This window comes from Abramis brama, assembly GCF_963993115.1.
Source record: "Abramis brama genome assembly, chromosome: 10".
In the NCBI taxonomy this organism is placed as follows: Eukaryota; Metazoa; Chordata; class Actinopteri; order Cypriniformes; family Leuciscidae; genus Abramis; species Abramis brama.
This window is the reverse complement of record NC_139972.1, coordinates 24789539-24803665: the sequence shown is the minus strand read 5'-3', so window position 1 is coordinate 24803665 and position 14127 is coordinate 24789539. Positions and strand designations below refer to the sequence as shown.

At 36.8% G+C, this 14127-nt stretch overlaps 2 protein-coding genes and 1 long non-coding RNA gene across 3 annotated transcripts; 1 reads left to right on the top strand and 2 right to left on the bottom strand.

Annotated features, from left to right (window-relative positions):
• Nucleotides 1-649, bottom strand: LOC311091182. The gene is made up of 3 exons (XR_014608016.1): nt 586-649; nt 397-466; nt 1-54 (listed from the first exon to the last, which is right to left on the bottom strand). It is a non-coding gene; the product is annotated as an uncharacterized lncRNA (long non-coding RNA).
• Nucleotides 650-1439: 790 nt separating this feature from the next.
• Nucleotides 1440-4143, top strand: LOC311090368 (FRAS1-related extracellular matrix protein 2-like; the record flags this gene model as incomplete). Its single annotated transcript, XM_084125627.1, has 4 exons — nt 1440-1479; nt 1678-1793; nt 2677-2823; nt 2903-4143. The coding sequence occupies 4 exons, from the start codon at nt 1440-1442 to the stop codon at nt 3203-3205; spliced, it is 606 nt and encodes a 201-aa protein (XP_083981753.1). The 3' UTR covers nt 3206-4143.
• Nucleotides 4144-11012: 6869 nt separating this feature from the next.
• LOC311091178 (NXPE family member 3-like) lies at nt 11013-14100 on the bottom strand. Its single transcript, XM_084126983.1, has 5 exons — nt 13361-14100; nt 13194-13270; nt 12810-13013; nt 12391-12728; nt 11013-11279 (listed from the first exon to the last, which is right to left on the bottom strand). The coding sequence occupies exons 1-5, from the start codon at nt 13966-13968 to the stop codon at nt 11085-11087; spliced, it is 1422 nt and encodes a 473-aa protein (XP_083983109.1). The 5' UTR covers nt 13969-14100; the 3' UTR covers nt 11013-11084.
• Nucleotides 14101-14127: the final 27 nt, after the last annotated feature.

Below are 14127 nucleotides of genomic sequence, written 5' to 3'. Positions count from 1 at the left end.
AACGGGTGTAATTTTATTTCTTCCTCTCAACGAGCACCATGAACACCGTGAAAACTACAAAAGAAACAGAAGAAATACAAAATGCTTCCATGTAGCTTCACAAATAATTTGCACATAAATTATGTTCACATATGAATCATGTTTACACACAATACAAATCATTTCAACAGATGACCAATATGAAATATGAAATGAAATATGTTTTTAAGCCTTTATGACAAATGAAATATCACATGCTTCTTTTAAATGAAATGCAATATATTATAATTGTTCACAGAAATATGTTGTTATATTGATGACATGTGCAATAAACCCATAAACAAATGAAGTATTGACATTCTCTTTTCCTAATACAAAATCTCTTTTTGATAATACAAACTACATTTTCCTTCATACCTCATTCCGCTTCTCCAAGGACGCTAATTCGATGTGCTATGTGCTCGACACACCATCACAGTTCGGAGCTCTTAAAAAATAAAATGTACGAGCAATACAAAAATAAATTAAATCACAATGTAAACTCTTTCTTTACAAGATTCAAATGGATGAACACAATAAATAATTAAAGGGGTTACAAGTTTTTACCGTTCTTCCGACGAACCGCGAACACATTGTGCAGAGAGAGTAACAGGAAGTTTTAGTGTCATAAAAAAAAAAACTTTCAAAGAAGAACGGCGCTTTTCAAAATAAAAGCCTGAACAGATAAGGTGACACTGTCGAACTATAATGTCTTTTTAACATATAAAAATAAAATATTATATATTTTATAAACTGTGTAGGAAAATATTAATGCGATTTATAAGACATTTACATATAACATTTAGAAGTTTGAAAACCACCGAGCTGACCCTAAACCAGCTCAAATTTTGTCCACCCGCCCAAACCAAATTTTACCCGCACAATCAAATTCAAAACCGCCCAATCTGGCAACACTGCCAACAAGATAAAGTCATAAGAATCCCCATCTACTAAATTGGCTTTATCTCTCTCTCTCCTCTCCACCTATAGCTGGTGTGTGGTCTGGTGAGCGCACTGGCGCTGTTGTAGCCTACTGTGGAGGTGCACACTGGTGGTGGTTGAGGGGAGACCCCTGTTATGATTGTGAAGTGCTTTGAGTGTACAACAATACACAGTAAAAGTGCTATGTAAATGCCTCCATTCATTCATTCATTCATTCATTCATTCATTCATTCATTCATTCATAAGTGAAACTTACCTAATTTTTCATAGTACATCAAACTCTATTTCAAAATCTAGTAAAATTCTAATTATAGGCTATAATATATAATGATACTATAATTTTGTGTTAATTGAATTTTAGTTAAAAGTAATGTGCATGTTATTCCCTTTAGGTGAGTGATCCAGTGCCAGCAGAGTTCAGTCTTAACACACAAATGCTCCTACTTTCAAAGAGGACTCTCTGGTTGTCAGACGGCTCCATGGGCTTTGGTCAGGAGAGTGATACTGCTTTCTCAGAGGGTAAAATGCTAAAAACAACATTTTATTCATATATGTGATTTGATCCTGTGACCAAAAGTAAAGATTATGAGAACTGAAGTATGACACCTCTCACTAATTCAGGGCTGTTGCATTTCTCTAGGAGATGTCATCTGCGGCCGTGTAATGGTAGATCCTGTTCAGAATCTTGGAGACTTGTTCATCTGTAACATCGAGAAGGTGTTCCTTTGCACAGGGGCGGATGGATAGGCTACATCCCAAAGTACAACCCTGACAACTTTGAGTACGGCTGCTTAGCTGATTCACCATCTCTTTTGTACCGATTCAAGATCATTGTAAGTATTGACACAAACTTTGCATAAACAGTTGGAATTTTTTATTTGAATATTGACTTTTAAAGTCAATTGTAAAAAATATTAATTAATATAAATTAATATTTACTTTTTAGTAGGTTTTTGAGAAAAACTAAAACTAAAAAACACATGCAGTTGCATTAAAGAAATACATACAAACAGCTAATTGTAGTTACAATTAATCATATTTAGAAAACAGACGTAGAATACAATTAAACATCATAAATGTTGTTTAACTCTTTCTTCACCAGCTTTTTTAAAAACGCTGCCAGCCAGCACCTGCATTTTTTATCATTTTCACAAAACTATAATGGCGACCAGAACAATGCATTCTTTTTTTATCAACACTTGAATGTGGGCAAGTTTCATAAAAAAGCAACATTTTGAACAAAAAGCTGAGAAAATGTCAAAGTGTTGATGTTTTTGTCAAAGACTACATCCAGATCGGCTTCAGAACGATGATCAAAACATAGATTGAGTCCATCAACACATCTATACCTTCAAGTCCTATACCTTTTCCTGGGTCGACATTTCATTCACTAATATTAGGCGGATTTGATTTTTATGCTGTTTAACGTTTGCGTTAGGCTCCTTTTCCCAATGCTTCTTCGCTTGTTTTGGGATCCTGAGCTTCTGTATTCTTATAGAAGATGCGTAATTGCGCCCCCTACCGTATAACACTGAAAACATGGATTGCCAGAAAATTGCCAATGGTGGGGAAAGAGTTAATAGTTTTAGTTTTAATTAACTATACCACTGTTCAGGATTGATAATTGTTATTGATAGCATGGAGAACAACATTGGCTTTTCGTTGATTTTAGGATCATTTGACAGTATAACATACGTTTGAACTTCTGCTTTACAGGACAAAGCTCAGCCAGAGACTCAGGCGAGAACATTTGGTAGCATTAGTTTCAATGCTTTCCTCGCTGTAGATGATCCTCAAGCGCTGGTGCTGGTAAGGCAGCCAGGCTCTGATGGCTTTAGGATGGATTCCTCAGCTTTGTTTCAGGTGAGATGCACACAACAGCCGGCACATTAAGAAACGTTGCGATCATGTTCTGATGCTAACACTGTAACACTCCTCCCAGGTGACGGCAGGCAGGGAGTGGTACATTCACACCATCTACACCGTCCGGTCCAGAGACAACGCAAATCAGGGCATTGGGAAAAGGAGCCTTGACTATCATTCTGTGACACACAGCCATTCAATTTCCAAAAGGTCAGCCAGCAGCATTCCAGATTTGGCTCAGGATATTGGTGCAGAAAATAATCGTGGCACAAACATCTTGCATATAACGCTGGACCGCAGCACTCAAAAACAACCCAACCTTCACAAGGAATCCCAAGCGGAGAGTGTCGTTCCCAGAGAACTGAATCACAGGGATCTCTAGTGATGACCGGCTTGTCTTAATCATAGGAATCTTGGTAGGTCTTCTCTTCACCATCCTCCTTGTCGTTCTCGTCGTTCTGGTGGTGCGATCTAGGCGGGAGAAGAACGTCACAGAGCCCCCCAAAAGCTCCAACAGCACAGAGCCCATGATGACGCAAGTCCTTGATAGCAACAACAGTTCAGAGGTTTGATTTCCCAACAGTGGACCCCCCTATTCAAATCACTTTTTGTTTGCAAGTGCCTCTTTTTGTTTATTTGCTTGGGCACGCAAAGACACATAGTGACTCGGAGTGGTTGCTCTCTACCTCTCCTCGGGATTTTGACAGTCTGAAAGTGTACTTGAATTTCAGAAGCACTTCTGTTGTCACTGCTTTAATAATTGTTTGAAGTCTGAATCTTTTGCCGAGAGAGTCTTGTATACTACTGCTACTGTTACTACTGCTTGATGGCATTGATATTCATCCAAATTAAACTTTTACTTTTATATCCAAAAGTGCTAGATGAACGAACGGTATTGATATTGTATAAATACAGGTGGTTTTAAGTCACTGATCATTTTTATTGGCTTGTTATTATTATATGGATGAATGAATTGTACTATATACTGGATGGGTGATCCATCCATGACATCATTTTTTTATTACATTTATGTGTGTTGTTTTCCCACTGCTATTTCTACTTTGCAAAATAAATATACTGTAGTACAATAACTTTAGTAACATCAAACGCTTTCAAACTAACTTTTGCTATTATCAAGAACGAGATTGTTTTATTTTTGGCAAAACAACAGTACATTAGTAGTCTATTCCTTTTCTGTATTTTACGTATTTATGGTCAATAAGTTTGCATGATTTTATTTTTATTTTGTATCTACACTTACTGTGTAAAAATGTATCATAGTGTATTATAAGTCAGATAAAATGTTGGGAGAAATGATCAAATGATTTTGCCTTGTTGCATTTCTTTGACGTTACACAATAGACCTCATTCACAGCAGCGCCATCTTTTAACGGGAAGGAAAGCGAGGCTGTGAGGGATAGACATACATCTCTTCAATGGGTTGTACTGATATTTAATGTTTTTGGATTGTTCTCTAAACATATTTTTCCCCCAAAAAAATTCAGTAGACAACAAACTCCAGACAACATGAGGTGTGGAAAATTATAAGTGATCTAGGAGCCTCACTTTCATACCTGTCATGGAGCTGCTCTGAATAGGGTCTATTATCCGCTACTCTGGTGACCACCTGGTTATTGCTCTGTTGCAGGACAGTACTGTAGATGTGATTTCGAGTGAATGTGGGACATGTGTGTGAGAGAAAAGTTCACTGCTATTTTACCATACAAATATACTGATATTTTTTACATTACTTGTAAAGCCTATTTGCCATCACTTTGGATAATAACGTTTTAAATCACCAAATAAACTTGACTGGCACTTAATTTGCCCAGGTTCGAGTGATACGATGTAATTTAGTCTATGGGACCTATTCAGTCTATACTAGTTCTAAATATAATGAACTGAATAAAAGGCTAGTAGGTAAAAATAGCTTTTTATTCTAAAATAAATTCCCTTAAGTAGTGGCAAGTTTTTTTTCCTTTATTAGATTATGTAATCATTGCACCATGCATTTACTGGATTCAGTGCATCTTGAATTTGTATTTGTTGATTTTAATAAAAACAAGGAACTCTCATTTCACTGTAAAAACTTCACTTCACTTCACTTCACTTGTAATCACTTTTTTTACTTTCATTTTTAACAACAACGTATATTTCTTTATGGAAAACCAGTAAACATGTGCCTAGTGCACCTCCAAGGGCACCTCATATAAAACACAGAAGATATTGCTTAACTTAACAGCTTTAACAAAAATATACACAAGCTTGACAGAAATTATTCTGATGCAAGTGTTTTCCAACAGTATCTTGGATGCATCAGGTTTAATCAGGATGTTATCCAGTGTATGTCTAGAAGAAGTCCTGGCTGGTGCAGCTGTATTTAACGAATTTTGATGAGGTCCACACTGGTTCCTTTGACTGTCCATGCACGCTGTCATCATCAGCAGAATAAAAAACCCTCTTTACGAATGCATTGGTTGGTTATTTTCCAGCTCAAGCTAGAACATGACGGCTGCGCGAATTATTATTATTTATTATTATTTTAACCTAGTTCAAAAAATGTATTTGACTTTGGTAACACTTTATTTTGATGGTCTCTTTTGCTGTTAACTATAAGTAACTTTGCAACTATATGTCAACTAACTTTCATTGGAGTATAAGTAGATTGTCTGCTTAATATCTGCAAACACTTTATTGTGATGATCCTCCAACAGACAATCTACTGACTATAAGTAATTTTGCAACTACATTTCAACTTAATCTAACCCTAACCCTACCAGTCTATCAATACTTAACTAACACTCTAATGAGAGTTAGTAGACATGTAGGTGCAGCGTTATTTATAGTCAACAGAATGTGTTAAAGGGACCATCAAAATAAAGTGAAACCTTGACTTTTTACTGTATAGGCAGCCAAGTTTTATTAAAAGCCCATTTTTCCAGCGATGAATTAAACCTTTGAGATAAAAGTGAGATTTTCTTTTAGATGACTCAATGCAAAGCAAACTACTGATTTATTGGTCATAATGTGTATTTTTTTTAATGGAATTCAGTCCAATTTTGAGAACATTTAGAAAACGTCTCTGGTTACGACTGTAAACCTCGTTCCCTGAGAACAAGGGAAATGAGATGCTGCGTCAATGATGCTTTGGGAACGCCAATGTGTGATTGCGTCTGTATGGAATGCCAAAGCTGACATAATCCAGTAAATACAATTTCACACAAGGTCTCAATCACATGACAAGTACAATAGAAAGAAATACAGAAGTAAAGAGGGAGATGGCCAGCAGAGGCCCTTGGATTTCTGCCCCACACTCAATACCCACAACTCACACTTGTGGTAGGCTAGTCTAGTCTTTTTTTTAGCGCTTCTGTGTTGTACTTCATACGCATCACACACACGACCAGCGTCGGCCAATAGTGAGCCTACGTGGTGACGTACAACCCAGATGCGCTGCACTGTTACACTATGTGAATTCATTCAGGCCCACACAGACGAAAATGAATAGTTGAATAAAGTCGTTATTTTTGTTATTTTTTGCACGCAAAAAGTATTCTCATCGCTTGATAAACGTGTGGTTCAGCCACTGTAGTCACTTGGACTATTTTAACGATGTCTTTAATAACTTTTCTGGGCCGGCAAGTTTCGATCCCATAGAAGCCTATGGAGTGAGCCAGCTCTCAGATTTCATCAAAAATATCTTCATTTGTGTTCCGAAGTGTTTTTATTGTGGAACTCACACAAACAGACACAGCATTTACACAAACATTGCATTTGTCGCCTGCAGGAACATAGTAGCCTGGCAAGCCAGACCTACATCAAGATGTTAGGTCTGGCAACTCACCACTGGCACGGCTCAATCCGAGGGGCGGGATAAACGGTTGTCTCTCAAAATCCCTCTGCACGCAATAGGATAGCACTACAACCAATCAGAGCAACGAAGAAGGCTAGTTGGTATATTAAACTTTTGCCGTATCCAGTCGGCAAAACTCCAAACACATCTTCCTTTTTTAAAAATGACTTAAGTACCGTTCTTTGCTCTTTTCTCAAAGAAAAGCTTAACTCCAAGTCCTCCAGTCGCGGCCAAAGCCGATTCGAAAGACCGCTGTTCGCCAGCAGCAGCAGCCATTCTTTGTTTTCAAGTAGCAGGGAACCGTCGAAACTCTGTCATCATTATGTTAAGCCCGCCCCGCCTACTCTATACATAATGTGATTGGCCTGACCTGAGTTTGTTTTTTCCAGCTCGAAAGTCAACAGAGAGTTGCTAGACCACACTGGCTGCAAAATAAATTTTGCTGCCGCTAGGGTGCGCCTAGATTTCTACGCTAGGAACATAGGGGACACGATGCAGAACACGGCGCTTGGGGGCGGGGCCTCCAGCGAACTCTCTCCTCCTCTTGACCGATCTGTCAGGATGAAGGCTTGGTAGCCGAGGATGGCATGCTGACTTTCTCGCAAGTCCAGTTCGGACGCTGCCCAGTCCTTCTCTGATGACGACAGTGACAGTGACAGGCTCGCTGGCGGCAGTGGGCCTGGGCCCCGTTATTGCAAACCTGCAAAGTATACAGGTCAAAGTATAAATCTCTTGGAGCTTGATGCTTCAAAGCTGTCAAATGGAGTCCAGTTGCACAAGTCTTCACTGCTGTTTTAATATAAGATTATTAGATTAACCAAGTCTAGTTGTTCAAATCTAGAAACCTTGTTTCTTATATCTATTTTATTTAAACAACGCAACTGCATTGTGTATGTTGAACAATTTGTGCCTAGAAACACAAAAATAGACTTGTTCTGCAAACTTTCACTGTTCTCATCCTGTGTGAATTCATATGCCTTTAAAAGGTAATTGGAAAAAAATGGTAGAGTAGTGAATGTTCACTATAATACTAATAGATGCTATTTTTGTGACTGTTGTTGGCAATAATAAAGGAGTTCATAATTCATCTTTGACGTCTATGTCTGTTATTCATAGCTGAAATGAGATTTAATTAAATTATTTTAATTAATCCACACTCATTAAAAAATAATAATACCAACTTGTTTTTGTGTTAAATCAAAACAATTCCATTTAGTAGTATTCATTAGCATAGTGTTTTATTTTGTCCAAGGAAACCAATTTGCAGTTACTCATTTTGAATGGTTGATTTGTAAGGATCTCATTTGATTCATTATCACTCAATTGTTAAGTGTTGTTAAATTGAAATAATAATATTGCTTGCATTCTGTTGCCACAATTTTATAGTATAGTATAGTAGATCTGTGTATTTATTTATTTTTTTACTTGGAGCTTTAGAGTTCAAGTTTCAGAATTAATATATACTGTGTGTGTATATATATATATATATATATATATATATATATATATATATATATATATATATAGTTTTATGGTGCGTATTCCCAAACACCTTCTACCTTATTTTATTTATTCTCAGGTTAGGTAAAGTAAGTCAAATTCGGTCTAAACAATAAGTATATGAATTTCCTACAATTCAGTCGAAAGACTGCTCCGTGGTTTAGTTCAGCTCAATTCTTTCTACAGCAGAGACTCAAGGCCGGCTGGTTCTTTTATACTGATTATAATTATTTTTATTATTTCAAAATCAATTGGTTTACATACTAAATAATAAAAAGAAATAAAACAAAAAAAACAAAGCATACAATAAGCAGTTCACAAGCTTCAGCTCCAGGTGGCAGGCTTGGACAATTGAACTGAGGAGAGGCCATCAGGGTCTTTACAGCGTCTGACGTTGACATATTACACTGTACTTTTATACTTCATAATATCACACCCCCTTATCACATATTCAATCACTTATAGACAATTTATCCAATCCAAAATCTTGATCTATTGTTAACCCTTTCAGTTCCTCCAAGAACTTCTTATAAAAAGCCTTCCTCTCTTTTGTTCTTCTTTTCCTTGCTCGGATTCTTTGTCGTCTTCTACGCTTGGTCTGAAAAGAAACAGGTAATACTTTCCATTTCTACTTCACTACGATACATGCTTTTCACTACTTAGTGTTATTTCTATCTACTATATGTTATTCTTTACATTGATTAAATGCTTAAACATTAGTACATTATTGTTGTTTCTTGCATGCATTATTACAATAAAAATTATTATAAAAACAAGTTGCAGTGTCTTTCTTAAAGGAGAACTTGGTAACTTTTTTAACTTAATAAAACTGTCTAGAAATCTTTTGGATGGTTAAACAACCTGTTCTGGTGATATTGGTGACTTTCCCCGCTCCCCCCAGCGTTCCCAGGCGCAAAACCAACCTTGCAACTTGTTCACTACCGTCCCGGCAAGATAGAAATTGGAAGTCTCGTGAGAAGCGAGAACTAGAACGAGAACGAGCGCGAAACACAAATTGCTTTACGGCAATTCGACATAAACACACACGCATGTATGATGTATTACCAGATTACCCACCTCGGTAGACATAGCTCCATGCGATACAGTTGGCTTGCTCCGATCAAAACAAACGCACATGAGCAGCGGTAGAGAAGGGGAGGAGGCCGCCGCAAGTGAGTTTTTTACGACTGTGTTGTGAAATATACGCCCCACCACAGCTGTAGGGGGAGCTCGTGGGGAAAACATGCGACAACAAAAGGGAAAATCAGCAAAGAAGTGACTAGAGTTCGCTAGAGTTACCGAGTTCTCCTTTAATAAACCAGATTCATAATAAAAATTCTTACAAAACAAGTTGCAGTGTCTTTCTTATACAACACTCTTTTTTACTAAGTCATAAACTTGGTTAGTAATATAGCCTACATAAGCTTATACATAAGGCATTGATTAATACAGAATAAATTGCATATATATTCCACTTCCAAAGTTACAATTGTGGTTAATATCATATCAGCCTATATATATGAGGCATTATAACAGAATAAATTGCATGCTCACTTAACAATATATATATATATGTATATTATATATATGTAGAGCGAGGGATAATGTAGAGCGAGGCGGTTGTTATAGCGAATACAACCCCGACAGGCTGATCGGGACCCCGACGCCCACCAAATGAATCAATAATTTGACACAAAATATTGATTTAAAAAGGAGTTTATTGATTTAAAAACGATTGTATTGCTTGTGCTAAAGAAAATAGTCCATTCCGTCTCTACGGTTAGAATTCTGCGTCCATAGCAACGCTCTGTTTTTCATGGCAACGGTGTGTTCGCAGCGGTCTGTTATCAAGAAATAACAGACCGCCATGTAATATATATACATATATATACACATATATACACACACATATATACACACACACATATATATATATATATATATATATATATATATATATATATACACATATGTTACCGGCAAAGTGTGAAATCCCGGTATTGTATAGAATGCCTAGGCAATGTATAGAATTCCTGATGTTTTTTGCAAAAAATACCTTACCTAATTCTATACATTACCTAGGCATTCTATAGAATTCCGGATTACACACTTTGCCGGTAACATATATATATATATATATATATATATACACACACACATATATATACACATATATACAGCTGAAGTATGGTAAAATGGAAACAGTTTTTGCAAAAAATAAAATGAATATATAAAATGTGTAAATCTTGCCTCACAATTTGATTCAATTACGATTCAAAGTGTAACAATTTGATTATAAAAAAAATTTCTTTTCATCTTTTCCTCCAATTCTTTTATTATTAATAATTAGGCTACTATTAATAATCACATTATAATTATTTTATTTCTGTTATTAAAAATAAGAGCAATGTTGCAAATAACAAACAGTAACAAATACAATATTAGAAAGCAACAAACTGAATTAACAGTGCTTTATTTAATTTTACATCTATTTAACAGAAGTATTTAAGTAATAATGTAATGTAAAAAGTAGAAATGTAATAAACGTAAAAAATAATCACTGCATAGTCTTTAGTGTATTCATTACAAATAAACTGATTATTATTAAAGCTATTACTAAAGTTGTTTGATAAACAGTAATGACACGGACAGCAGGTTTATTTAGTAAGTCAAAGAAGTTGCTTTTCCAATTTGAGGATGATAAAACAAAAAATGAGGTCTCTGACATCTACTAAACCATTCTCTAAAAAAAAAATGATTGTAGTTGAGAATTCAAGCGGTTTATAATTTGGACAATTTAATTACAACTCATGGAAGTCAAACAGTATTTTTCAGTTTTTTTAGACAGTTTTTAATCTTGTAATAACAGTTATTGAACACAAAATTGTCAAGATACTTTAATTTAAATTCAGTAAGGGCAAATAAAAGAGAGTAAAATGTCAATCTCATTTTTAATGATGATAGGGCCAGGATGAATGTTCTCTCTGCTGTGGTGACATGCGGTCATTTGCCACACATCTAGAATATAAACACCAACATCCTGAAAAGCCCAGTGCAGAATTTTGTCCAACTGTAGAGAATACCAGTCACTGCCAAAAATATCCTATTATAAAGACAGAGAAACACAAAATTATCCACAAACTTGTCATCACAGAGTGCTTTAATTATTTGAACACTTGTTACTCTATAGACATTTATCACAGTCCGCATATTGTCACATCCGTTTCCTATTAGTAGTGTAATTAATTTTCCACCTGCATTATTGTCAATGGATGGACGGTTGCTAATTTTGTCAAGATAATTAAAGTAGCAATTTGACATTTAACGTCAATATTTCAAATGGTTTATTTACCCTTAAACGATACCCTACCATGCACAATCTTCCATTAGAGATAAAATATTTAAGAGATATAGAGATATAAGTTATTGCTGGAGGAATAATAGAAATACAATACTATCCCATCATTGAAAACAAACCTTGAGAATAAGACTCGTTTAAGATAACAAAACCAGTTACTTTTGAATAATTCACTCTGGGCTGGAAATGTTCCTTTATTTGAACTTAAATTTGATCCAGTACTTAATTATTGTATTAGAAAGTAGAGTGCAAGAAAGCAATGCAATTAATGTTTTATGGCAGAGGTCTTCAATCCTGCTCCTGGAGGGCCACTGTCCTGCAGAGTTTAGTTCCAACCTGCTTCAGCACACCTGCCTATGAATACTCAAGCGATTCTGAAGTGCTTGATGAGCTGATTCAGATGCGTTTGATTAGGATTAGAACTAAACTTTGCAGGACAGTGGCCCTCCAGGAACAGGATTGAAGACCTCTGTTTAATGGGATGTACAGTATAACATTGTCTAATTCTAATGGTCTTTAATGTGATATGTTGTTTGTATTTTATTCTTGCATTTATTTTAAATAAAAAAAGGTAATCAGGCTCTGAAGTATTGCACATAGACATACAGTGGGCTTGTGCGCTCCCCTGTAAATCATGAAATATGTGCCGGAATAACATGAGACCATTTTTCTTTTCTTAATGATAGTAAACTGAAGTTGATTTGTTGATGAAATATCTGTGATTAACTGTACATAAATAAATCACAACAATCCTGTGCCACAGGTACTGCCATTGATCCAGGCTACAGCAGAAGTGATTTTACGCTACTATTTGAAGCGTCTGCTTTTGAAGTGTGATGAAGGCCTATAACGTTACCTTATAGCCAGTGTTGACAGTCTTGATTATAACAGTTGAATCAGGTGCCCGCTGTAACAATGCTAGAACAGCTTTGCGAATCCTCAACACTCTATGGGTGAAGAAATCCAGAGGGTACGTGGTGAAATGGGGTCCCAGATTGAACATAATGACTGTGTGGGGTCCTCCAGCCAGGTCATCGATCTCATTACTGATGTAGTGCAGATCAGCAAATGCTGTTTTCAGACTGCGCAAAGGAACGCCGTGAGCCCTCCAGTGTAAGTCAATGTTGTTATCCACATCCACTGCTATGAGCGGCCCTGACTTATATTGGACATGCAGGTTCATCTGCTTCAGGGCTGAAAAACAGACCCACAATTAATGCATCTATGCACTGTATAAATAATTATAATTAACAAATAGGCAACTATTTATCTCACTTGGTATTGCTTTCACAAAGAACTCAAACCACTGTCTCATAGTAGAGTCTCCCATCATGTAGATGTGTTTGTCTTTCAGGCACTCTGTTGTCGTTTGGGTTGTAAAATGGCGGGTGCTACAGACGAATGACGTCCACACATCATTCAAGTAAAAGCCAGCTGGAACTGGAGTGTGTAAACCAGGGTGACATTTCTCTGTAACTTCTGCAGGACGAGTAAATGTAAGTTCTGTGTCAAAGTTTTCAAAAATTTGCCTGAACAGGAGATTTTATTTGACTTGCATTGTCTAAATGTCAGAAAATGTATTATGTGCAACACAATTCCCAACATATCTGCCTCCTTGTACTGTATTATTCTGCTGGGTTAAACCATTGACCAACATACCAATAGTTTCATTTCCCTCTGAATGAAAAATGTTGATGATCCTTTTATCTCCATTGATACCTTTGTTAGTTTGCTTCCTGCCAAAGAGAACATGTTTGTCATTCTGTCTTCCATCAATGCATCAAATATATCAAACAAACAGTCAATCAAGTGTTCTTTAATCTCACATAAGCATTTTCTCCTTATTAGTCAGGCGGTTTCTATAACCACCCATAGAGTGGTACACAAGGGCACCGCATGGCAGCGATTTGGGTCTCTGACAGTGCCAAGTTTCTCCGGCACGGGAATCGCTGTATTCACAGCAGCAGTCTTCTGTTCCCATATGCTGTAGTCCATTGTTGTCCCACTTTACATTACACATCACTTTTTCACTCAGCCTGGTCTTATTTGGTCCTGGTCCCTCATAATATCCATTAAAGAAAACTCTGTCAGAGTCAGCCTCTCTGTGATGTTTCAGGACCTGCACAGCTTCACTGGAGTGAATTAGACGCACAGCCACCTGTGCCTTGCCGACCCACGGCAAGAGGAAACGTACCGAGTAGGAGCCATTGAGCAGGTCCACCACCTCCCCAAAAACACTGGCCTGTGACAGAAGTACATTCTCAGTACAACTCTCTCTGACCCAGGGAGATAAATAAATCAGGCAAGTAGTTTTAGTAAATCTAATGTGTACAGTAACTGACCTTAGTTTTAGACCAGAATAGCTTGGCTTGAAAAAAGTCGCCTCCATAACGCTTGGATTTGTTGTCAAAATCCTTTGCGTGCACCATAACATAAAGCTCCTCACCAATTTGATAGCTCTCTTTCAGGTTCTGAATGATGAATTTGGTGTGGCCTGGACTAGTACTCATGGACACATTTGTGATTGCTCTGTCAGGCCCGGCCCAGTATACATCTTCCTGTAACCTGGAGTAGTCATCTACATTGATTCCTT

Coding starts and splice junctions, on each gene's coding strand:
- LOC311091178 (XM_084126983.1), bottom strand. CDS start 13,968: ATGTTATGGTGCACGCAAAGGATTTTGACAACAAATCCAAGCGTTATG. Junction 12,729..12,809: donor CTTTGTGAAAGCAATACCAA/GTGAGATAAATA, acceptor TCTGTTTTTCAG/CCCTGAAGCAGATGAACCTG. Junction 11,280..12,390: donor CTGTCAACACTGGCTATAAG/GTAACGTTATAG, acceptor TCTTTATAATAG/GATATTTTTGGCAGTGACTG.